Consider the following 25,374-nt stretch of genomic DNA (forward strand, 5'->3'; position numbering starts at 1 on the left):
TCGCCCATCTCGCGTATCAAGTTACTTTGCTCGTATCCATCACCGAATCGTTTGTTGAAAAAGAAAAGCGAATCTCTCTATCTATGTATCCAAGGCATTAAAAAGCGATTTTTGAATAAATCAAAGCGTGCGCGCCGGAAACTTTCTTCGAAAAATCCGTGAATCTCGCGGCGCCGCGAAAGTAATTCATGAATAACCGATCCGTTGTGATCTCATTACCAATGCAAAACTATCGCTCGCAGATCACACGATGTACATTTATATACAGGAGCCGGTGTGTATTCGGCTTGTATAACAATCTCCCCTCGATGTTTTCGTAAATATGTATAACACCACACAGTATTATACCTTCCGCATCCCGTTTTGATCCTCGGCGCGGTATCCTGTATATTTTCGGCCTTATTTGCATATTTGCATCACGGCGATATCGGCTCGTGCGTCTTTCTTCCTTTCTCTCCTGGATGCTTCGCTCCGCGCATTCGCGTATTCTCCCTTTCGAGAGCCGCGCCGGTTTTCAAAAATTTCGCAACGAGTCACGAGGATTGTCACGAGAGTTATCGTAATAGCCGCGTACGCGGTAACGATCGATTCTCCCCGTATTATATATATTTCTCGAGAGAGAGAGAGAAGCGAACGTCTCGCGAGTTGGAGTAGAACATTTTCATGACTTTAATGGCACTCGAGCTGCATAGGCTGTTTTCCTTTTGTAATGTGGGATGTAAGACGAGTCTCGCGCGTTGCGACACAGAGACTATATCTCGGCTTCGTCGCGTGTGAAATTTATTGTAGCTTTTTTTCTATCGGTATTACTAAAGCACTCTCTGACGCTTCGACAAATTTGATTTTTATTTCATTGAGCTACGGTGAACGTTACGTTTTATGGGACGAGATACTGAGGGTATTAAAAGTTATATGTGTGGCTGAGTTTTTTCGCTCTTAAAAACAGATATGCATATGAGTCAGAGGCGCATTATTCTCTTAGGTCTCCGTGATGGGCCGTTTAAGTAGATGCGTTCAGAGTCCGGTAAGACGAGGCTGATACGCGCTCTTTAACTCTATAGTAATTGCAGTGATCGGTATGTTTGAAATCTATTTTACGCGCGTGTCAAAGCGATGATATAAACCATGTGTTGCATATGCATGCTCGAATTTGCATTGTATTGTTCTTTGGTATCTTTTGTTTTTACAAGGATTGGCACGAGAGACACCTAGCACTAAATTATATAAGAATGTACAGTAATTACCTACATTTATATATAAATGATTTTTTGTTCTAGCATAGTACCTTCATAGTACTGCATAGAACCGTTTTCAAAGTTAACGAAGCATCCGAGACTTTTAGTAACTTCGAGTGTACTTCTACGCCATCTACCGGTGTAAGAAAAAAAACGAAGTTCATCGGTTAACTCATATGGTATGCAGTATGTGATATCTAAAACTGCTAATAATTATTGATAATAATTGTCTATGAAATTAAATATTTTTCAAAATTTTTAAGGTACATATTTAAAATTTTTAAATAGCAAACTTTAAATTCAACGTAATTTCGCGCAGTCTGTGCTTTCCGTTACACCTTCAAAACTCGGGCAATATTTTTCAGATTTGTACAAGGTAACAACTAAAATCGCGTAAAAAATCCTTGAAACATTCATTTGTCATTCGAATCTTCGCGCCCATTGATCAAGGAACCACGCGACGTCAAGCACGATGCTTTCAGCTCCCTCTGGACTTGCGGTGGTTAGAATAGAATTAGCCAATCGAGTGAATGAAACGCGCAGAGTAAAGGATTGCACAGGATCACGAGAGTGAAGACGTGCAGAATAGCAGACAGGAGACAGTAATGAATGATGGGTAGTACCTCGACGTAACTGAAGTGATCCTTCACTTTTCAAACATCTCTCTCGCCTTCCCTCCGTAAGTACAGATATACATTTGCTCTATTCGCTCGTACACTATAAAGCATGAAACGTTTTCCACGATGTTCTGCAGAAAAACACAACCTCTATAAAATAATTTTATTTCCTGGGAAATTGAAATTCCTCAAAACTGGGGGTTACGGACGTGTTGTTTGAAAGTTTTCTCAAACGCGTTGTAAAGCTTGAACCGTACACAGATAGAGCTTTCGACGCACCTGCTTAGTCACAATATTCAACAGCCGCTAAGGGTAATCAAACATCGAATATTGATAAACGATATCTTATCGTAGCGTGAAAAATCGATCTCGGCTCTATTAAATTGATGCCTCGACGCTCTTTATAGGAGCAACAAAAATATAAAGCAAAGGTAAACACACGTAACGGTAGTCGGAAAAATCGAAACTGCGCTGGAAGCTGAAAGAATAAATTTTTCATCTACATCCATAATGAAGGCGAATTTCCATCGGGCGGCACGAGGTCGACTATAGGGCGTGTGTGTGCGTGTGCCCCGCTAGAACGAAATTAAACTCATAAAAATTCAGAACGCGCTCTCTGAATCTTTAAAGCGTGCGTTCATTGGGGACATTTGAAATTTGCCTCGGATCCCTTTATGGAAGGTTTCAAATGAATATGTATACCCGAAAGGTCGAGATTCAGTGTGGCAATTTTTCGCAGCACCAAAATTACAGTAACACAGCAACGTCACCCACACACAGCAGCAGCAGCGGCGACGGCGGCGGCGGCTAGATTAATTTCTCGTTCCCTCTCACTCTCTCCCTTTGCTCGTCCTTTTCCTCCTGCAACAAGTGTCCCCGCGTCAATCGATAGTGGCGCGCACGCTCCGCGAGTACCCGTACGGCTCTCCCACGGCTCTGCGTCACTCCAGCACGCGCGCGTGCGTCTCTTTCTTCGCCTCGTTCCTTCCCTTTTCTCTTCCGATCCCCCGAGACGTACAGCGTTACCTGCTTACTGACGCCGGATTCGTCTCGAAATTTATTGCGACTCTTCCTCGCAGGGCTGGACTTTTCGTCGCGTCTGAATCGCAGGATGTTATAAAAGGGAGAGTACAGCGGTACGCGGATGATGTACTTTCGAAGCGTACTGGCTTTTACGAGGTGGAGCTGATTTTCCTCGAGGATTTGTGACGTAGTTTTCGGGGGACGATGGACGGGGCTGAGATAGCGCTATCGAGCGCGCGAGTACCTGTTGCTAACCGAGAGCTGAACGGTGCAGGGTTGAGAAAGGAGGTGTTTTTTTTTTTCAACAATTCGCGGTCGTTGCAAAAATCGAATCCTCCGCGTTAGGTAAATTCACTCTCGGCAGTCGTACATTCCTCCCACTAGCTTTCTGGAAGCATAAAAACTTCAATTCGCAGCTAATCCATATATAAAGAGCGGCATAGGCAGCTCCGCGCGTTTACGTAGAGTTTATGCGAGTGATATTATTCCAAGCGAGGTAGAAGGAGCTTCGTAGAGAACAAGTCGCGCGCGCAGGATATGAACTCGCTCTCTGTGTGTATACGCGTGGCTCTGTAATACCCGATGCACCGCAGCTGCTCTTATTCACGGCGAGTTTCATCCATTTCCTGCGCAAAAAACATATAAAAAACAATATCGGGTGTGGGGACCTCATATACTCTCTCCATTAGCCGCCGTAACGCGACTGTCACTCCGCAGATGCGTTTTCTCATAATAGCCTCAATCTTATCTCCACCATACACGTCGCGGAGCTTTCAGAGCTTTTTTTCTCTCCACCTCGAACTAGCGAGCAGCTAGAGCCCAACGCAATATGCGCAGACACACAGGACACGGAATATTTTTCAGGACTCCTCGCATCGGTTTGTTCACGTCAGAGCCGAGTGAGAGTGCGGAGGGGTCAGGCGCAGGCATACGTCCAGATTATGCGAAGCTCTATATCGAGCGCGCGAGCGGCGCAGTCGAGTATTTTCATTCACGAGCACATAGCCGCGGCTCGTACAATGGATTTCAAGCGCGTTTACGGATATAGCCATCGATCATTGGTATATAGGTAAATGTGGAATTGAGGCGCGCGCGCGCGCGGGAATCGGGAATTCTATTTAAAGATATGGCTGTTCTATTGTTGAATATGCAAGGACGAGCGCGAAAAATTGGAATCGAAAAATACAAGGCGGCCAATCTGAGTTTCGCGCGCCGAGTAGAACGAATCCGCTGCAGTCAGGCGTGTTATATATGAGAGTATTATATAGAGTCGGAGAGGCTCGAGAGCCATCCCACTCGCGAAAGTGATGATAAAACTCTCGACTGCCTCTGTACTACCCTCCCTTTCTCGGCAAGACCCGTACTGATTCGATCGTTACTGCACTGCTCGTATAGGCGTGTACGATATCTTCTCCTATACATCTGAATTCGAATAACATAATCGCACTTCCGTATCATCACAGGCATCACGCCTATATAAAAGCTCCAGCAAAGACAAAACCCGCAAGAGCCGAGAATCGAGGGGGAGAGAGACGCCGATATAACGCAATTACACACTGCTGTGGCCTATATCGATTTGAAATCCAACGCTCGGGCTTCCCCTTATAGCGCACGGCGCATCCCTCCTTCTCCTCTTCCATCCCTCCTCCACTCGGCGATTATTCCGCTGGTTTTACTCGGCAGTCGGTGGCACCGCTTCGTCGAAGCCGGACGTCACGACGGCCCCGCGCGCGCGTGCGCGCAGTTGCTCTATATCCACCCGCACACCGCGACGCTCCTCGACGCCGTCGTCGTCCCAGGGATATACGCAGCGTACGTTTCACCGCCGAGAGATAAGAGCAGCGGAGAGCGTCGCTCGTAACATGAGCGAGTAACGAGCGCTCGTCGACGAGTCACGCCCAGGTAACCCGCGAATCGTCTCCTCGATATATGTATACACACCTATAAATATATATATATATATATATAGGTATAAGCTCTCGCGATCATTTGTTTCTAGAGCGGCTCTCAGTGTGCGTGTGTGCTTGTATGTTTGTATGTGCACGAGGGATGAGTGCGGCTCGTTTGTTTTTCGATGTATGGAAGGCCGCGCGAGCGCCGAAGGCTATATCGGCCGTATGGCTTTCCCGTCTCTCTTTTTCGAGAACTGATGTGTTTATTTTGCTCGATGTTCCGGCGAATACCTATACACACACACACACACAGACAGACAGACAGAGCCGGCCGGGATTCATGCTTTATTTATCTTGTCCTGCAGGTGCGCTTTACGCGCCACAGCTCAAGATTGCGGCAATTCGCCTCGAAGTGACAGCCGCCGTTTATGAAAAACGGCCTTTTTACGCCGATTGCGTTAGCCGGTGATGTACATATAAAGCAGCTGCAGCTGCAGGTCAACGTGGCTAAACAACCTGATGCGCTTCCGCGCGCGCATGTGGCGCCCCTATCCCCTCTCGCGTTACTTACCCGCGGCCGAAAAAGGATGGAGGCTTTATTTAATCTCCCCTTGTTTTTTAATCAACCCGTAGTGTGCGGATTTTCCCTTCTTTTTTTGCACTGGCCGCTGTATAAGAAATCACGGTGAGCCTCGGACTGACGTCATCGCGCTCGAGGGCCGTGTTGATTTTCAGGTTTTTCAAGACAGTATAGGCTGGATTAATCCAATCGATCTCGACGGCCTGCTGTAGAGGCACTTTATATTCAAGAGGCTCCGGCGGCCGAGTGCAGCTGAGAATTAAATAAACGGCGCGTCCGACCGAACCGGGATATTACTACTCGCGGAATCGAGAACAAGTGTCGGCGGAGTTTATTAGGCAACGACGGCGATAATACATCTCTCGCCGGATAAATCGCGGGTAATTTGTTCCTCAGCGAAATAGAGCGATCGGTCTACTCTTGCATTTTAAATTCGCGATTCCATTCGTATCGCGAGACTGATCGAAAATAGTATAGAGTATAGAAAGTCGGTTTAAAAAATTCATCGGACCTACGATACTCGGCATGCCGTCGGGTGTAGCTCGCATATTTCACACCTCAGGCGACGTGCGTGCGAAAATACGCGCTTCGTAATGGAGCCTGTCCGTAGAATGTATGGAGCTTATATTCACTTACGAAATTGCGCGTTTCGATGCATATGCGGCGCGACGTAATGGAGTATGCAATTTTCGTGTTTTTTTATTTAAAAGCTTGCGTGCCGGCTTAGAAAGTTGTGTTTTTCGAAAAAAGAAAAAAACTCTTCTAGGCGAATATGACTGATATAAAATTTTACGAGATATTCTTCTTGAAACTTTTTCCGAAAGTGCGCAAAAGAAGCTCTGCGCAGACGGCGCCGGACTTATTCCTTCGTTTCGAAACTAAACTCGAAGTGCAGACTCGAGTTCCCAAAGTAAATTATAAAGGATCTCTCGGGGAAGTGCGGGTAACGCCGTTATACGAGTTTGTACGACTCGCCGCAGTTGCATTAGAAAAGATTTTCCTCCATTAATCGCGACAGACTCTCGAGGCTTTTTCAAAAAGCAATGCAAACTATATAACGAGAAGGAAAGTCGCGCGCGGACCGGTTCACTGAACCGAAAATACCCATTACGAGCAAAGTTTCCTCGACGACGACGACGCTGTAGTTTTCGCTACTCTTTATCCGCAAACGGCAGTTGGAGCGCGCTCGGCTGAAAAAACAATGTCTGCGGACGCGCGAGCTTTTGCCATAATTACTATCCCGAAGATTATCCGTAAAGCCGATATCGCCGCAGGCCGACGATAAAAGATAACACACTCTTGGCACAGCGTCAAGGACAATCTCGGGTATAGTGCTTGAGCGTATAACGGGCTTTTGTGTTTCGAGAAAATGAAATTGGAGCTTGCTCCGAGTCTTGGAGGTGGATACACGCGACGTGTGCTTATTACACACGCCATTTGGATTTTCTCGAGAGCTTTTTTCAGCAGAGTATCGGGTTTCGCTTATAAGCTTTAACGGAGCTTTCCTGCGTTTTAATTTAGATGAGAATCGACGCTGTTTGCACTGCGCGCTAGAGATTAAAGTGTAATAATGAAAGATTCCGCAATACGAGAGCCGGGGCTCGAAGCAGCCTAGAGTTCGACAACTTCTCATATAACTTTGCAATCTTGTCGGCGAGTAGATGAGATGAAAATTCAATAACGTTTTACATCCTCTTCATCTCTTCTCAACAGTCGACGAGCTGACTGTAATATCCGTAGAGTGCAGCTACTTATAATATTCTAACGAGTCTTTGAAACACACATACACACGCACACACACACACAACAGCGGAAAAAATAACGAGTTTGTTACGCGTGCCACGCCGACGAGCCAATCCATTACACGACGGCGCAAAAGGCGCGACTGTATCGATTTTAGCCGACGGCGAGTGTCTTTGCTTCTTTTTTTTTCGCTCTGGCTCTTCGCGGCGCAACGCGTTGACAACGGCCCTGCGGATGCTTCATCGTAAATTCATTAGAAACTCGGCGAAGGCAGTTTGTTCAACCCCAGCAGCGGAGCTTGAATTTCGCGTACGTAGATTCTATTCACGGATCCGAGGGTCCAACTTCGTGCTGCGCGATGCGGTGAGACTTTCGTTTAAGGCAGTTTATAAGGTATATAACTTCCCCGCTGTGCTGCTGCTGCAGCAAGGCTTAATCCTGGTTTAATGAAAATCCTTGAAAATTATGCAACGCGGCTGTGCTTTGAGCAGATTGAAAGGCAGGTTTCGAATAAAGAGTTCTCTTGCTTTAGTGCGAATTAATTAACTCCAGTTTTAAAATAACCCGAGTTCGAGGTATATACGTGTTGGGGTGTTCGGGGATTGTTGAAATTCAAAACTCGTTTAATGTTCAAAGGCAAATGCTTCGCATCCCTTGCTATTATTGCAGTTCAAAGAGCAACTTTCGAATAGACTGCATGCTTATTCAACAAGCTCTGGAGCCTCGTTAATTACAGAGGTAAGCCAGAGTAGCAGACCCTCTGAATAGAGCGCTATGTTATTGTGACGACAAAAATTTAATTAACCCGAGAGAGCAGCTCATTTATGTCGTTCGGTACTATTTCAGGCACTTGCGCGAATGATTTATCGCCACTACGTCGAAGCGTAATAACCTTCCAAAGATTTATGCCGGTTCCTCGTCACACTCGTCGTCTTGAGCGAACCCCCTATACTACTGTCTTACAATTGCGCGTCAAAATTCCAATCGAAAGATTAATTAAAAGCTGCAGCGCCCATAACAACAGCAACGTTCTGCAAAAACCTTTCCAGCCAGTCAGATATAGATCCCTTCGCGCCATACATTACACCCCGTGTGCCGCTCCACCCTTCCGCCCTCGTAACGCGATGATTTACATCCGGCCGCATATAACCGATCGCCGATTAAAAGCGCGTCGCTCTATGAAATTTATTCCTCGTTTCAGGGACTTCTCCATGGGCCGTAAAAGACGGGAAGCAGGAGGAGGGCCGGAGCTACTGCTGCTCCTCTGCGTCCTCCTTCGCGGCGCCAACTGCTACGGGGAAGTCGGTGAGTATATGACATGTATAGTATATGCACACCATCGATCCATCGAGCTATATAGCTACACACGCACGTCATATCTGTCGCTCGTTCGAGCACACGCGAATCACGTACTCGATCGTGTATTCCGTTCGTCGTGCGAGCCTGATGTTACTCTTTTTTCTACACCCACGTATGTACCCGGAGAGACTTTGGAAAACGGGAGGAAGCTTTCGTTTCTTTAAAGCGGAGCTTTAGCTTTTTTCCGCTTGTATTGTCTCCTTTTTTTTATCGCGCACTGCGCGATACGCTCCTTTTTTAATCAATCCAGGCCGGATCCAGTACCGTAGATTTTCGAATTTAATTCCGGCCGGGAAAAGTTGAGCTTGCAATAGAGCTCCGCTTCAATGCTACAATTTCTGCGGGGGCTTTTCGAAAAGTTCCCGCGCGCGCGGAGAGAGAGAGAGAGAGAGTATTTATTCGCGGAATTGCGGACTCTGTCGAGGTGAGTGCGGGGCTGACTTTGTGCGGTAGAATTTTCGTTTTAAAAATGGGAAGCGAAACGCCAGTCGGGCATCGAATTATAATTTCAAATTAACGACGCGTGTACGTGAAACGCAATAATACATCGAGCTCGGGCGCTTTGAAGTCAGGAGTAAAATTGAATCGAATCGAGATAAGCGTATTGCTTTATGATTAATTTTGCCGTTGGCTCATGCGCGCGTATACACTGAAATACTGAGTTTTTAACTTGTATAATTTCGCGTAAAATATTCCCTCTACCCCTGAGTTATAACGGCCGTATACCCGAGATAGAAACATTACGCAAATACGTTTATTGGCCTGAAATATAAGGTAGAGTAAAAGGACTCATGAAAGTCTAATGAATCCGCCGAGCTCTCGTCTCATGATTTTTTCACCGAGAGCTAATTGCTCCTCCCTCTCCGAAATTAGACTCCCTCTGCTGCAACATTCCGTATAAATAAGCCGCTCTATATCAGCTTTCCTGTATACAAACGCCAGGAACGTTTACCGAAACTATGAGCAAAACTACCCTCATCAATCCAAACTTTATATCTGCGATGCGCTACATTTGCCCCTCGTATACTTCCGTTCAGCCGACACCTTATATATACAACGAGCCTCGGCGTTGAACGGATTGCCGGCATTTGTAAAAGCAGCTATGAATGTTTATACATTGAAAGCGCGCGACGCGACTGAAATTAATTACTCGTATAGCCTCCGGTTACCTGCATCGGTACAGCGATTTATCACTATCAAAAGCCGGATCGCGAAAGTTGAGATAGGAACTCGAACGCTGGAATAATAATTTCGCACGATGCATTAGGCGTTATTGTGTAAAATTTTGAGCGCAGGAATTTATTCGTATCGTGCTTGTGTACTTGGCGAAATTGAATCTATCTTGGAGTCGAATCGAATTTCGAATGAAAGCCGATGAAATTTTGAGCTTGAAGCGTATCAGCCGATATATTGGGATCACGGGGATCGAGCGTAATTACTCTTCGAGTTTCTTGAGACACTACAAAGACCATTTATTTCAAAGTCGAAGCTTTACAATACCTCCGCGCAGCTGTTTCGAACTGGAGTATCGAAAAACACTCGTGTACACGCCCTAACTCCGGCCAACAAACGCTCGCTGTTTACGTTTTCCTCCTCTGCAAAGTTTTAGCGCGCGATCGCCAGGGAAAAACAAACACAAATAGGAATTTTCCTTTCCGCCTTGCAACCCAATATATATATATATATATATATACACAGCTCTATATCCGCGAAAATAAAACAGCATATAGAACAATACTGCAGTTTCGCTGAAACTGCGCGCAGCGGTAAAAGTATAAACGCGCAACTCTGATGACAAAACATCGAGCGATTCGCTTTATTTCCAGAACCGCCTATACCCCTAAAACTAGCGCGGAAATAAAGCGTATAATTGAATAATCCGCGGGTGCATCCATTTCAACGGATCCGTATAAGAAGCCGCCTTCGAGGTGCAGCGAGAAATACATATTTCCCCTGTACGCTCGCTCGCACACGCATGTATACATCCGTACAGCTGTGTACCACCCACGCGCCCATCTTCTCTCTCTCTCTCTCTCTCAGCAGTTATCGAGCTGCACGGCCCACGCAGTCGCTCCGCCGCCTTCGCAAACTTTATCCAACCCTCTCGCGCATCGCAGCTTTCTCTCTCGCTCTTTTCTCTTGATTTCGTTCTTATCTCACTATACACACATATATATATATATATTATACTCTCTCCTTTCTCGCTCACCTTATCGCTTTACCTTCCCCGACGCGCGTTTAATTCTTTTCCTCCCCTCGCGCTCGCGCGCACCTTTGAGAGGCGTTATTGCGAATTTCTTTATTATATCTGGCAGGTCGTAGCGCTGTGAAGTGGATTTTCATCGGGCTTCTCTTTGTGCGCGCCGGGTTAATTGATCATCCCCCCCCCCCCCCCCGCGGCTTGTGGATTACCTTGCATTAATATCCGTTCCAGCTTCGATATTGTACCTATACTGTTCTACATTTCCAGTCCAAATACGCCGCATTTGCGTATCCTTATTCTCCCATCGCAGCTCCTTTCTCATTAAACGCCGAGGACCTGGAAGAATGAGGCGAGCATTCCTTCCTCCTCGTAATCGTTTTCTTTAATTAAAAAAAAGTAAGACACAGCGCAAAAGTGAAACATCGTGGCTTTATTTCTCACCCGACCCACATACGAGCGTCCCGAGAACGAGTGTGTTCAAAAATGACGCCCCCGCGCATCATTTTCTCTCTCCCACATTCCCGGCATCATCATCAGTCTAGCAGCGCATCAGCGAGAGCGCGAAAGAAACGTCAGCTGTCCTGATACGTTTCGTTTTTGCAACGTGATGAATGATCCCCCTGACCGCTTTTACTCGAATTTCCTATACGCTTATCTCCCCCCCCCCTCTTGATCGCGTCATCCTTGACTATTTCCGTTTATTACATGGAATTCCACAACTGGTTGTATTCGGCGCCGCTACGCGACGGAAGCAGTAGTGTATTATAGATAATAACATCGTCGGCAATGGTAATAAGCTGATGAATACACTCGCTATGTAGGCCGATATTTTGTTCTTATAACCGATTATTATATTATTGTTGCTGTTATCGCCTGCGCGTATAACGTTATACGAGGAATTCGCGAGGAGAGGAACCTTCGAGCGCTGCGTATACAGTCAGCTAGTTCGCGGGCACTCCGCCTTTGGCAATTTGCGCGTCACCCGATAACAGAGGTGGAAGTTTATGGCTCTATGCGGAGCTTGCGATGGAGGAAGGAATTGAGGAAAATTGAAATGGAAAAAGTTTACGGAGAAGCGAAATAAAGGGGAAAATTCGTTCGAGTATAAAATTGTAACTTTTTTACAGAAGTTAGCGCGACAATAAGCGAAAGAATAACTGAATCGTGAACAAATTGCGGAGGAACAAATATAAGAATATTAAGAGAGAGAGAGAGAGAGAGAGAGAGAGAGAGCGCGTTTGGTTACGGGGCTGGTTTCGATCGATCAAGCGACTGTGTAATAATTGCTGCTATGTTTTATCCGAGGAATCACACTGTATAGCATACTTTCCAAGTGGGAAGTGTACGCATTCGTTAGAATTATTGATTGCCGGCAATGATAAGCCATTTATGCCACGTGGCGCGAAATTTATGAAGGACAAACTTCGATGTATACAATGTTGGATATTCAAGTATATTCGCGGAACGAAAGGGGAGATAGAGTATTCACTTCGAGCCAGATAAGGTACACAGATAGATAAGATCTATATGAAAAGCATTGATTTCCGTTGCGAATGAAGCGTGGAATTGGGAATCTCCCATTCGTCATTTCAGATTTTAATTACACGTGTGCAGCTGCAGCTGTAATTTCTAATTGGATTTTAACACCTACATTATTAATTCACTCGGAAAAAGTACGCATGCACGACGTGTGTCGGATGTCAATTATAAAAGGTTTAATTGGATGAGTCTCAATTTATTGAAATTAAAAAGTGACACATTCTGTTTGTCGGATTCAATCCATTAGGATTAAAGCTCCTACGCCCTTTATCATAACGATCCGCCATATTCTCGAAAGCGGCAAAAAATATCTCGCATCAGTATGGACACAAGGGGTGTTATTATTCTTTCATTATAACTCGATCATTCTTTTTTTTTTTTTTTTCTAAACAATAAGTTTAGCAAAACACCCACGATCTTCGAGATTCTCGTGCGTGAAAATGCAAGGGTCTATTTCGCAGTAAATGTATAACGGAAAAATTATTAACGAACAAAGGCTGCCGAGAATACAAGTGTACAAGGGCGTATAGTGCGTTGGAATTTGAAAGGTTCTTTGTATACGTTCTGATTAAAATTGATTGAGCCAATAAGTATGCCAACGGTATAATTACGGTTATAAATTGGGGAACCCCCGGATTACGAAGCTTTCTCTGTAACGGTATTCCGACGGCTGATGCGTAATTTTGCGGTTATATACCTTGTATTTATTATTATAGAATTCAAAACGTTGTTTATCCCCAGCGTAAGATATCGATAGCGCACCTGATGTGCCTCTAAAATAGTTCATAAATTTATCGAACGGCGGGTAAACGCCGAATTCAGCGGCGTTATTTCGAAATTCCTCGAAGAAACAACCGAATAAAGCGCGAAATTCGATCAATAGCGCAAAAAACAACATACCGACGGCCGGAAAAAGAAAAAACTTCCTCCCCCAACTAACGACTTCCCGAAAAGCTCGAGAATAGCCACATAATAATACTCGCGGAGGCCGTTTCCAGAATTGCGGTCTCTCGTGCGTATTGTGCGGGAAGACGTGCTACATTTCCCATCAGGAATTCGAGCTTTCGTCTTTTAATCCAATGCGCATACGTGCCAAGCTGCTTATTTGCGTTTCGCTTTGTCGGGCTGATTTGAAATTCGATAAGCTCTCGGGAGGTGCGCATAGTGTACATAGTGTACATAGTGTATAGGTGGGAGATGAACGAGCGAACGCAAGCTTTTTTCATGCAGATTTCCGGGTGTTATTCTTCGGGAAGAGCTGGGTTACCCTTGAACTATTCAAATTTTCGCCGTAGATTTTCAGACAGAGCTGCGCGAATATACCGGGTAGCGGAATCCGGTGCATCGAATCCGTTCAATTATTCCGTCTATCAGAGAGCCCATAATAGTTCAAACTGCTTAATAATTCAGCGCTGTGCTGCGATCGCCGACTTTTCCGATAAACCGCATCGTCCTATATAGCGAGGCAACGTTAATCCCCATCGGTAACTCGTCGGTGTGCATAATGAAAATTCTTATAATTAAGCCATAAGCCGGAACTTTCAACTGGATTATTATCATCCGTGTATATAAACTTGAAAACTCACGGTGTATTTAATATCGCGTGCAAAATACACCTAAATTAACCCGCGGCTGCTGCAAGTGACTAGATTTCTGCGCGCGATTTCAATGTCGATGTACATATATTATTAGTCATTATACAATAAAGTTTCGCCGTAGTTTCGGTTAAAAACCGCAGCGGAGACGTATCGGGCGCCGTTTGAAAGCAGATGACGGATCCGCGCATGCATATTTCAGCTGAAATTCGTCGAACTTTCCCGCCGGGTCTTCTATATATAATGATATCATCGCGTATATATAGACATCTCATCCGTAATTTAATGTCGCGGGAGGAACTTAAAGTATAGAACTTTCTCGGGGGCGGGTAAAACAAATCTCGAGATGGATCTCTCTGGAGCCTCGCGGAGCGGATGAATGAAAATGATTTCGTATTCGAGCTGCAGAGCTGTCGCATTGTGTGCAGCTCGCGATTCTAGAGGCCGTATTTTCTCTCTATCTCCCATTGTCTGATTGGCGAGTTACGACGCGAGCGGCACACGGGATTCGCCGTCGACGTCGTGAGTGCAATTGATGCCGTTACATCAGATTCCCGGATTTTCCATCCGGATATAGTAAAGCTCTCCGAGTGTGCATACGCGTGTACGCAGAGTTACAAGCTTCCAGCGGGATTTGCGATTGAAATGTACGACTTGGACTATCTTGCAACGATGGATTGTTCACGTGCGTTGCTTTTCTGCAGATTTGATCAATTTTCCAAACTGGGTATTCTAAGCGAAAACGCTGGAGGGTGATTCGTTGGAAGAGTGGGCGCAAAAAATTTCGGGAATAAACTTTGCGCGAGAGCTATCGTCGGAAGTCTCGAGACATTTCGGAATAGGACGTTGAAGGTTGTTGAAATAAATATCGCGCTTAGTGCTGATTGTTTGATAATACAATGATTTATTTCTATTCCGCGCTATTTACATAAAGTACAAGTTCGCAAATACAGCTTTTGCAGAGTCTCAGTGTTCGTCCAAGTTTCGTAAAAGTGTTGACTGAGATTGTTACCGTCGGGGGAGCCACGCTCGAGTCCCAATGCAACAGCCGCGCGATTATCCAATGGGATGGCAGGCTCTGCACCTGCGGACTTTGTTTATATACTCCAAAAATATAATGTATATAGAACACCGAGTTCCATTTTGTCAAGCGGACCGTCAGACAAAGTCTCAGACCAAATACATGATCAATAGGAACAGTTAAGTCTTGTCGTTGTTTGCTTCGAAACGAATGATGATTCAGAGCCGGAATTGACAAGTATCCTGCGTTGACGAGATAAGGAGATATGAATCAACGTGTGATGATTACCTTTGCATATTTTACAACGGATCGTTAACATGCACTTTTTAGTTGCATGTCGTCTCAAGCAGTTATAGCACAAGTTCTCGTCAATGACGAAATCCCGTCGCTCTTCGCTAGACAGTTCTCGAAAAGATGGACAAGCGACGATAAAATGCTGCTCCGTACAGTACGCGCAAGAGTGTTTAGAAATCCTTGGAGAGTGACCGACCTTGTAAATTTTTAACCGACTTTTTATTGTGCTCGAGCCTGGTCTACTGGATTGAGTTGAACGTATCGGCGAGCGGGAATAAGCCCTTGATTCCCTTCGTCTAGTACTTGAGCCGATTCTTTCCAGAACGCTTACGCGTGATCTTTTAGGTGGCGTGCTGTCCGCAATGTCCTTTGTAGTGCTTGAAACCAAGTCAATTCCTTCCAGATCTCTTACACGTTTTGCCAAGAAGTTGCTAAATTCTTCAAAGGTCGGACATTTTTTGCAACTACCAAGCCAGCCATGCCAAGCCTCTCGTGTAGGCTTATCCAATAGCTGAGTCATCCGATGCATGAGTAAACAGTCTCCTACGTACTCCTTTGGGACTAGAGAATGAATTTCCTTCCTGAGTTTACCGAATGAAGTGGCTATGATATCCAGTGAACTCGGATCACTTCTAGTTTGAGGTGGGATGTCATCGAGTTGGTTCAAATGATTTGTCAAGAGCATCCGCCGAGAAATATCCAGTTCATCTTGTTCGATGGTCTTCAGTATTTCTTTTTCCATATCCGCAAGAGTGACCATAATCGAACTGTAAACTGTAAACATTTCTTTGTAAGTCCCATTTGAGAAGTACTCGTGATCCATCAGCGAGGCAGGCCAATTTACTTTCAAGAATTCATGCTCCATTTTGAATAAATTATACACTTCCTCGACATCCAATTTCCAGTTCTTGATCAATGCTATGTAAAGCGACTCGTTCCTGCTTTGGATACGCTTCTGCAACAGCTTAATGTTCTTGATTCTAGTTAATTGCGACTGTATCTTGAGGTGCAGTGATTCTGGAACTTTTGGAGGTGATTTGGATCTCCTGATTCTATCTTCATGAGGACTAGCTCGAGGCATTCTTTGGTCTTGAAAGGTGCTAGGGCTGGTTGGCTCATAAGTTGCAGCTGACATCGAGGTTGCCTTTGGTACAGGTAATGGTGGCTTCTCATGTTCATCATCATCGACGTCGCTAAAGATTTCCTTGATTTCCCTCATGAGCTCCTCATCCACCTCCAAATCATGGCCTTTGTTTCCGTATTCAGCAGCCTGTTGATGGCCATTGTTGTGAGAGGTTTTGCTGTAGTTATAACTGTAGTAATCAGAGTCCTGGGCTCCATACTGCATTGGGTACGCTCGTTGATTAGTATCGGATGGTACAGTCCTTTGATCAGTATTGTACGACACTTGTGGTGAATAGTTAGAGTTGGCTGTATTATTAGACGACTGCGTACTTTCCCTCTGATACTCCCTTTCTCTGCTGCCTTTCCTTCTGGGGGTTGACCAAGACCTGGACCTTCTGCATCTTTTAAATGAAGGAGACCTGTCGTACCTTCTTCCTCCGGAATCGTCTACATCATCCACGTTGTCACGCTTTGGCCTATAGCGTTTCGTCGGTGTCTCCATTTTGATTTTCCAGCCTTGTCACTACAAGTCGAGGAAGTCCTCATCGACGGAATCCCGGTGCACTAGCTGAGTGAGAACAAATCAAAAGCTCTTATGACATCGTCCGACGTCCACGGAATGCGAACGACAAAGAGGCACACATACCTGTAAGATACGATACGCAGTGCGGCTCGATTTCGTATCATCGCGAGATTGGAGCAGCAACGCCGCACGTCGGGAAGTGCCGCCCTCTATACGGCAGTCGCGGGAAATTCAAATCGCCGAACGCGAATTAGCGCGAGGCTGCTTGAATCAATAGAGATTTATTTGTCTCTCATTCGCGAAAACTCTTTAAGCAGATCAAAGACGAGCTACTCTACGTGGAAAGAAGAAAAAGCGCTCGATAAAGCTCCTCTCAGAATTCCCGACCTCTCCTCGTCTCAAAGCTTCACTCGCTCTTCGCAGTCCTCTGTACAAACACGGCAATTCCTTTAAAATCCTCCCTGAAAGCCCTCTTCTCTGTTGAAAAAAAAAATCAATCATCCCCAACGCTCATCAACTCACCGACCCGCGCACCACAATCAGCTCCGATCGATCGCTCTCGAGCATCATCAAACGCGAGAAAAAAAAGGCGGCAAGGAAAACAGCCTCGCGGTCATCGGACTTGCAGACAAATAAACCGGCAGTAAAGCACAATGAGCTATATTCAACGCTCGCTCGTGCAGAAAAGAGTTTTGCTTTCTTCGCGGCGCGACAAACACTGAATCTCACTTAAAGCGCACAATGCGGCTCTTTCTCTCTCTCTCTCTCTCTGTGCGTCACGCCGCCGGCTGTATACGCCCTCTGAGATGCAGGTATATAGCTCCGTAGCAGCACAGCTCCCCCCCGAGGCTTCGTGTTCCATTAGTTTTGACTCTTTGAGCGCGCGCGAAATCCTTGGCTGCTATTATTTTTATTTCTACTGCGATGAATTTCAATTGATTTTCGAGCTAGCGGAGGCGGGCTCGGTTTAATGACGCTTCTGATGCAGATTCACGACGCATCAGCTTAGTTTAGAGCTGCGTTAAAGCGTGCGCGTTGTTATCTGTAACGAGCCCAATTTCGGGGGGTTTATTTTACGCTTCGAGAGTAGGATGGCTTTAATGATTTTCGGAGAAATAATCTAAGCATAACGAAAATTTTGAGTTTGCGGCACGGCATCTGCCGTTTCTCCATCTGCTCTCGCGCTCGGTTTTCGAATTTTCCACGCATACATAATCAGCCACGTGTATACAAGCGTAAGCTGCTTTTGTGTCAGTCGTTGAGTGCATAATGCTGATGCTTTATTCCGACGAGGCTTTATTGCAAGCATTGAATGAATATTAACACTCCATCATGAGGGCATTTTCGAATAACGAGGAAAAGTAATTAATCAGGATTGAGCACCAAACTGCAAACCCTTTTACGCGTACAACGTAGTCTATAAAAGTCAATATCAATTTACGCGATAACGTAACTCAAGCTTCGCATACATTCATGAACGTGGAGCTTAATGAAAAAGCTTTTCAAAACATTAAGATGAAAACCTCGGTTGTGTGTTCAACTCGAAAGTCCCATGGCATAAAACACATACTGTCGCAAGCGCTCGCGCGCGTTTTCATATTCGAAAGAACGTACGAGAATAAATTAGGATTCTAGAAAATGCTGCCGCAGGTATTAAATTTCTCCGCGCGTCTCGACGTCAAATTAGACTAAAAATGAGTGTGTGTGTGTGTGTACACGCTGGACGAAAAATTTGTTACGCGCGCGACGTGACGCGAGCTTTTTTAACTCAAGCTCTACGCTGACCGACAGTCTAATTTCGTTGTAAAAATTCGAGCAAAAAATTTCGTGCACATTTTATTCGATATGAAGCTTAACTCGTGTGCGTATGTCTTTCTTTTTGTTTCGCAGGCTGCTTATTCAGCAAGAATCTCTGCAAGCCCGTGGCTGAAAGCTGTTACAATGGTAAGCTTTTTCCTTCCACATACATACGTGCATGTACATTGGATTTTCCGGTAATGCGACATCCAGCGAGAGAAAATGCTGATGACGTACACGACGAAACCCTTTTTCAGATCTCGCGTTCGGCAGGTGCATACGGATCGAGGACGACACGTCGGAGAAGGACCTCTACCAGTGAGTATAATATAGGATGCGCGGGATACAATATACAATACGCAACAGTGCCGAAAAACAATGCACACGTCCCATTGATTATATGCGGCTAAATTCAATTTCGAACGAGTGCGCGTAACGAACGAAACAGGATTAAGCACAATTAACGCATATGCTCCCCGATATTACCTCGTACACGTGAGGCGTATAATTACGACGCTGGCATCCCTATGCGGATTAGCATCGTGCATGCCGCGCGTAACCGTATAAACCTGCGAAATTTTGCGGCAAGGCTTCTGTTATACACGTATCATAAAGCCACGAGGTTACTATGCGCAAACCCACAGGTACAATTTGGAGCCGGAGGAACTGGAGTTGCTGCGGATGCAGCTCGAGAGACTCGAGTACGAGGGCTACAAGTGGCCGCACGACTACACCCAATGCGTCATGCAGATCCTCCTCGAAGACCTTCGCTACAGGTGAGATAATAAGCTGCGGAAATCGATCCGACCTATATGCGTATTACAACCCACGAGCGTAATTCAACTCTCCTATATATTACAGGCTGAATAACGACGCCGAGCTTCTCTGCAAGAACAGCAAGCTCAGGCCCGAGGATGTCTTCGACGAAGTCGATAACCAGGTGGTCGTCGACAAGGACGGCGGCATCGGGGTGAGCATGAAAAATTCAGCGAAAATAATCCAACTAATACAGCTAAACTGAGACCGCGCGACATTCGTTCAGGACGCTCAGGATCCCGTGGCCATAGTCAAGTTCACCCCGAGCAGGCTGAACCCTCACGGCGAGTTCGCCGACGAGTTCTACTACCCTTCGGACATGAGGGCGAGGATGGCCGAGGAACGCAGGAAAGCAGCCGCCCTCGGAGGCTTCGACGACTACGGCGAGGGCTTCTACGATAAACTGCCCGACATTCCCAATCCTGAGGAAGGTGTGTGCGTCGGTTATTAACGCAAACATTATAATTACGCGCGGATTCTGATGGATGGATGCGGATAAGAATTCGTTTCGCATAGATTGGAAAGTTTGGTTTGGGTTGGGAAACTCGGAGATTGCTCCGATGTAACGTGTAAACTTTGGGGTGATGGCTTTGTTCCCACGTTATTGGTACAAAAATAACCTTATGTCTCCTGACCCGAACAATATGCTTTGGACGTTTCAGCGTATTATCCCTCGAAGTCTGTTAATCCGATAACCAATCGGAGAGCTTTAGTCGAGTCGCTAATAGCCGCGTAAATTGAAACCCGATAGATTCTCAGCTCGAGAGGCAGCTCTTTTTTACACTAGACTGACTTCGAAACTTCCCCTTAATTGCGCGCGTGTGCAGGGTGTTTATCTTTATTTACGGCCTCACCGAGCCCCTTTATAGAGCACACACGACGATCGATACGCTCGCTTTTGTTGTTAAACTAGAAAAAATAATCTCCGCGCACGTATTCAATCATCTCTTCCCGGCAGTTTACCGTCGCGGTTCCCGCTCGCTGAGCAAGAAGTCCCTGGGACCGTCGCCTCCGGCGGTGCCCTACCTCAAGGAGAACTACGCGATTCCCCGAGAATACGTCGAGGCGTTGCGCGGCTTCCTGGAGAACGAGGCAAACCTTTACAATGCAGAGGACGACGAGGGCCTCGAGTTCCTGCCAGAGGTGGAGGAGGAGAACAGGAAGCCGATAGACGAGGTACTCGAGGACTACGAGAAGACCTTCTCCAGGAAGTACAAGTACCCGAAGGATCTCGAGGCAGCCGAGGAGAACAGGGAAGAATCGATCGAGGACGATTACGAGGACGGGGACGAGCTGGAGGAGGGAGAAGCGGAAAGCGCGAGGTTCGGTAACGCCAATCCCATCCCCAAGCCCATCATCGACTCGCTGGCGCAGCAGACCAGCGGTGGGATGTACACCGAGGGCGGTACCATCCTGCCCATGAGGCGCGACGTCATTCGACCCGGTGAGTTGTCGTCGCTGCTTTTTTTCGTGACGTCATTCTACTGATAGCACGACGTCACGCCAAGTCACGCGCGAAGCTCGCGGGACTGCGCACACCCGACCCCGAGGCTTCCAAGGACTACCAGGAGCTTTGCAGGGCTCGAATGGCGGCCAAGCAGTCGGACAAGCTGAGCGAGTCGCCGAAGGGTTTCGACTTCGGCAGATTGTTGGAGTCGGGGAAGAGCGAGTCGAACAGGTCGAGCACCTCGTCCTGGAGCGAGGAGCCCCAGGTGACGAACATGGACATATCCACCGGCCACGTTGTGCTTGTGAGTATCCAGGTATTCTGTTCGGATTTGGGTAGATGAGTATTTTACGAAAAATTGTTTTCAGTCGTACATGGAGGATCATTTGAAGAATCAAGAGAAACTCGATGAGGAATGGGCGGCGCTTTGTGCTTACGAGGCTGAGCCATGCTCGACGGCTGTTGCTGAAGCGGAAGGAAACGCCGAGTGTAATCGACCTGGCGCAGCACTTCCGTACGATCATTCTAGAGTGATTCTCAACGATTTGGCTAATCTCAACAACTCGGACTACATCAATGCTTCTACAATTGTGAGTAATGCACTTCGTTTGCAAATTTACCTGCACGTAGATAGCTTCTAGTCAAAATTCATTCCATATCACGAGCTGAAAAAATCTGGCATTCGAAATTTGCTAAAGTCTATATCTCGAAATAAAAGTGTGCATTAGATTGTGGATTTAATGAAAGAAAAAAATACGCCAAACTAATTGATCGTTTTGGATGCCGCATTGCGAAATCAGAAATCGGTAAGTTTGTTAATATTTCAAGACAGGCATGCGGACATCAACTGTTGCTTGCTAATAAAGCAGACACACGTTTGCTACGAGCTGTGTATTGCACCCGAGGAACAAGTAGAGTTATTATTTCTTTTTTTTTTCAGAAAAACAGCTTTTATCGAAGTTGAAAATGTTGCCGTTTATATTTGAAAAGCCAGAATTAGCATGAACGTAAAAAACTTGTCTGCAATGCTTAACACAACACAGTACAAATAACACGGTGGAAAACTGTATAGCTTTAGTACTAGTAGTTTGTAACTTTGAGTTTAATAATTAACGAAACGACCAGATCTACATTTCACTCAGGAATTAGTGGTAATAATAGAGTAGGCTACTTACAAATACATGAAGACATAAAAGCAGTGTTGCTATATTTGTCAGTGTTTTAGTTTATTTGCGCGTTGACGCTTTTGAAAGTTCCTCATATTCTCACCACGAAACTGTACTCTACATAAAAGTTGATCAATTAGCTAAAAAGTAGTGTCGTTGCTGACTACATGAAACCATATAATCAAATGTTCAAAAACGATTTCCTATTGCTACAGACCGATCACGATCCACGCAATCCAGCCTACATAGCGACGCAGGGTCCACTACCTCAAACCGCGGCGGACTTCTGGCAATTGGTCTGGGAACAGGGCAGCGTCGTGATCGTCATGCTGACCCGCCTAACGGAAGAAGGTCAAGCCATGTGTCACCGTTACTGGCCAGACGAAGGCAGCGAGCTCTACCACATCTACGAGGTCCACCTCGTTTCCGAGCACATCTGGTGTGACGACTACCTCGTGCGGTCGTTCTACTTGAAGAACCTGCGTACCGGCGAGACCCGTACCGTCACCCAGTTCCACTTCCTGTCCTGGCCCCAGAACGGCGTACCCAAGTCCAGCAAGACCTTACTCGAGTTCCGTCGCAAGGTCAACAAGTCTTACCGGGGCAGATCTTGCCCCATTATCGTGCATTGCAGGTGAGTTTCTTTCATGCTTCACCGTGAATTTTCAAAGCAGCATAAGTGCGGTATCGATCAGTCGTCCGACCAAACACGGCCGTTTCTACTCGTGCAAACTACTTACTCGGGACGGTTGACTTTTTTACGACTTGACAATGTTTGTATTTACAGTGACGGAGCAGGACGCACTGGTACCTACTGCTTGATCGACATGGTGTTGAATCGCATGGCCAAGGGCGCGAAAGAGATCGACATCGCCGCAACGCTCGAACATATCCGAGATCAGCGCGCAGATATGGTCGCCACGAAGCAGCAGTACGAGTTCGTGTTGATGGCAGTGGCGGAGGAGGTCCACGCGATCCTCAAATCCTTGCCGATAGTCGCCGAGAAGCCATCAGACGGCGAGAAACCGTCGAGCAGCTCTTCTACTACGACGCAACAGCAGACGCCCTCGCGATCAACCAAGTCCGATAAATAAAGATGAGCGTTCACTACTGAGAGATCCATGGTATAGAGGCAGGAGTTTCTTAGACTCGTTATCTATATATCTAAGCTCACACAGAGGGGGTCGCGTCGGGTTTGCTGAAACTGAAAGAAAATCAAATTTTAAAACATGTCTATGTAACTTTAACGACGACTTAAGAAGAAAAAAAAAACAAAATAATCCTTATTGGAGTAAACAGATCTAACTTGATATGACTACGTATTACATATAATTGCTTCGTCGATTACCTGCGGCAATTTTATCTCCTGCACACAATTATGTGAATGGTCCCTGCAGAGACTCTTCGATTTGATTTCTCGAGACACTGATGATCCTGAATACATATAGTGTAATGGTTTCGGTCCGGTATGGAAATGCTTGGGCTAGCGTACGAATTATAGATTTCATTTTACTTTGCTATACCTATCAGTTTTCTTTAATCAGTTCATCGGCCTATGATGAGAATGGGTACAAAAGCTAGACGACGATAGAAGCAAAAGACTCTGATCTTTTGGACATGATTCACACTTGCTGCAATGATCTTATTTTTTTACTCGCTTCCTCTTCCGTACAACAATGTCGCTGATACTTTATTGAGTAAGAGAGCTGTAGACTCGAAACGCGTGATTTCCAATCACGTTGGATTATAGTTAAATTGAAGCTAACAAAGAAATATTAACTCTATATCGTCGCTTGGGACGGCGAGAACTTGAAGAGAGTGTATCGATTTGATTATACGACGTACATATATCCCGCAAGCAACAACGGGTCACGATCGAGCTGCACAATTTCTAGGCTGAATGTTATGTACTACTCGGTGCAATTATTAAAGATGTAAGGACTCGATGATACAAATTTCCTCCGTATAATACACTCACACAGACACTAGACACTGTCGTGTACACACTTTACTTTTTCGAGGGAGGACTACGATAGTTATTATTATAAACTAAATGTATCATGTACTAATAATATGAAAGTATACCAAAGTCATTGATAAATATTTTACTATATGGTGTATAACAATGTAAAAGGTATATGATAATATGTCCATGCGTAAATGTATATATCCTAAGCAAGGACCAGGACAAATGCCGTAGGATGCGTATTTTTTAATTTTATCCGAGGATACAATTTTTATTTCGCTATACTAGTTGACGCAATGCTTGTTTTCAACTTATCGTTTGAAAGTCGCTTGCTTTTGAAAGATCAAACAAATGAGGAGACTAAAGTCGCTATAGATAGAATTTTAAGGCTAGATAGGAATAAATTTGATACATTATTGAATTCAACGAAAAATTGATATTTTTGTGTAAAATTAAAGATCATATTTTTACGATAGTTTTTCTCATGGTCCTTGTTATTGACAAAAATTATAGACAAACATGTCTGACTGATGTAATTCATTTAAAAACGCGAGCAAAGAGGGGTAAAGAATGAAAAATTACAAAGACTTACAGAATGACGAAAAGATCAGCCGTGTGGTGCCAGCCTCCCACATGGTTGGTTTGCTTTTCGTGTGAAGGTGTAATTCGCGGATCATTGTGCAGAACGATCAATTGTGACTGATTTTGAAAAAGAAAACTGATTTACTCTTCACAGTACACTTTACAAAACTTTTTGTCGAAACTGCACTAAAATACTTTTCTTACAGCATGAATATGAGCCAAGTTGTTGAATGATTGTCGAACGCTGTCGAAAAAAACTGCGAAAAATTAAGACACACTGTAATCGATCGTTTGTTTTTCTTGACGCTTTGAATCATATAATTAAATCCCAGATAGTCTGCTTTAGAGAATAATTCATCCACTTCCTGAAGATTTTGTGATGGAAATTTTAACGAATTACATATTTCAATCAGTAAACCTTATCGTTGATACATCTGAAATAATGGTCTTGACGACTTATGCAAGAGAAACTTGACTTAATTTAACTAAATATGAGTTTGCTTAGTCTCTTTTAACATCGACTTGCAAAATAGATTCTATATTTTTGTGTAAACCAGAAATGATATGTATCTATATAAAAAGAAAAAAACTATATGCTATGTTACTGGAGAGTATAATATATGTTGTAAAAGAATAAATCAATCTATGTTCAAAATTGTAGTCTTTTAATATAATAATATATAAATGACACTTTAACAGTACGAAATTATCTTACATATTCTCTATATCCAAATGTAAGGCACTTACCCTATAAGCTATATTTTACATAACATACAATTTTGATATTTACAAATGCACTCATTTTTTATGCAAATTTCTGAAAGCACATTTACTTGTGGCAATTGATTTTC

General features: G+C 44.9%; 2 protein-coding genes across 4 annotated transcripts; one reads left to right on the forward strand and one right to left on the reverse strand.

Moving 5' to 3' along the window:
• The first annotated feature begins 1,774 nt into the window (after positions 1 to 1,774).
• On the forward strand, positions 1,775 to 25,178 carry LOC100122260 (receptor-type tyrosine-protein phosphatase N2). 3 transcript variants are annotated; one of them, XM_016981698.3, is made up of 13 exons: positions 1,775 to 1,914; positions 8,292 to 8,395; positions 18,640 to 18,693; positions 18,804 to 18,864; positions 19,191 to 19,322; positions 19,408 to 19,516; positions 19,589 to 19,793; positions 20,321 to 20,806; positions 20,854 to 21,113; positions 21,178 to 21,399; positions 21,610 to 21,615; positions 22,191 to 22,609; positions 22,763 to 25,178. In XM_016981698.3, exons 2-13 carry the CDS (start codon positions 8,302 to 8,304, stop codon positions 23,067 to 23,069), a joined length of 2,355 nt encoding a protein of 784 aa, XP_016837187.1. In that variant the 5' UTR covers positions 1,775 to 1,914; positions 8,292 to 8,301; the 3' UTR covers positions 23,070 to 25,178. The 3 variants fall into 3 exon arrangements, with proteins under 3 accessions (XP_016837187.1, XP_016837186.1, XP_016837188.1); XM_016981697.3 differs by lacking the exon at positions 1,775 to 1,914 and adding an exon at positions 4,544 to 4,777; XM_016981699.3 differs by lacking the exons at positions 1,775 to 1,914; positions 21,610 to 21,615 and adding an exon at positions 4,544 to 4,777.
• Positions 14,665 to 17,657, reverse strand: LOC100678859. The gene is made up of 2 exons (XM_003427110.5): positions 16,873 to 17,657; positions 14,665 to 16,794 (listed from the first exon to the last, which is right to left on the reverse strand). Exon 2 carries the CDS (start codon positions 16,726 to 16,728, stop codon positions 14,974 to 14,976), a length of 1,755 nt encoding a protein of 584 aa, XP_003427158.1. The 5' UTR covers positions 16,729 to 16,794; positions 16,873 to 17,657; the 3' UTR covers positions 14,665 to 14,973.
• Positions 25,179 to 25,374: the final 196 nt, after the last annotated feature.

Source organism: Nasonia vitripennis, chromosome 2, assembly GCF_009193385.2.
Source record: "Nasonia vitripennis strain AsymCx chromosome 2, Nvit_psr_1.1, whole genome shotgun sequence".
Taxonomy (NCBI): Eukaryota; Metazoa; Arthropoda; class Insecta; order Hymenoptera; family Pteromalidae; genus Nasonia; species Nasonia vitripennis.

Excerpts from the sequence above, each read along its gene's own strand:
- LOC100678859 (XM_003427110.5), bottom strand. The coding sequence starts at position 16,728 with ATGGAGACACCGACGAAACGCTATAGGCCAAAGCGTGACAACGTGGAT.
- LOC100122260 (XM_016981698.3), top strand. The coding sequence starts at position 8,302 with ATGGGCCGTAAAAGACGGGAAGCAGGAGGAGGGCCGGAGCTACTGCTG. Across the intron at positions 18,865-19,190 it reads TCGGAGAAGGACCTCTACCA|GTACAATTTGGAGCCGGAGG; the intron begins GTGAGTATAATA and ends GCAAACCCACAG. Across the intron at positions 22,610-22,762 it reads CCCATTATCGTGCATTGCAG|TGACGGAGCAGGACGCACTG; the intron begins GTGAGTTTCTTT and ends TTGTATTTACAG.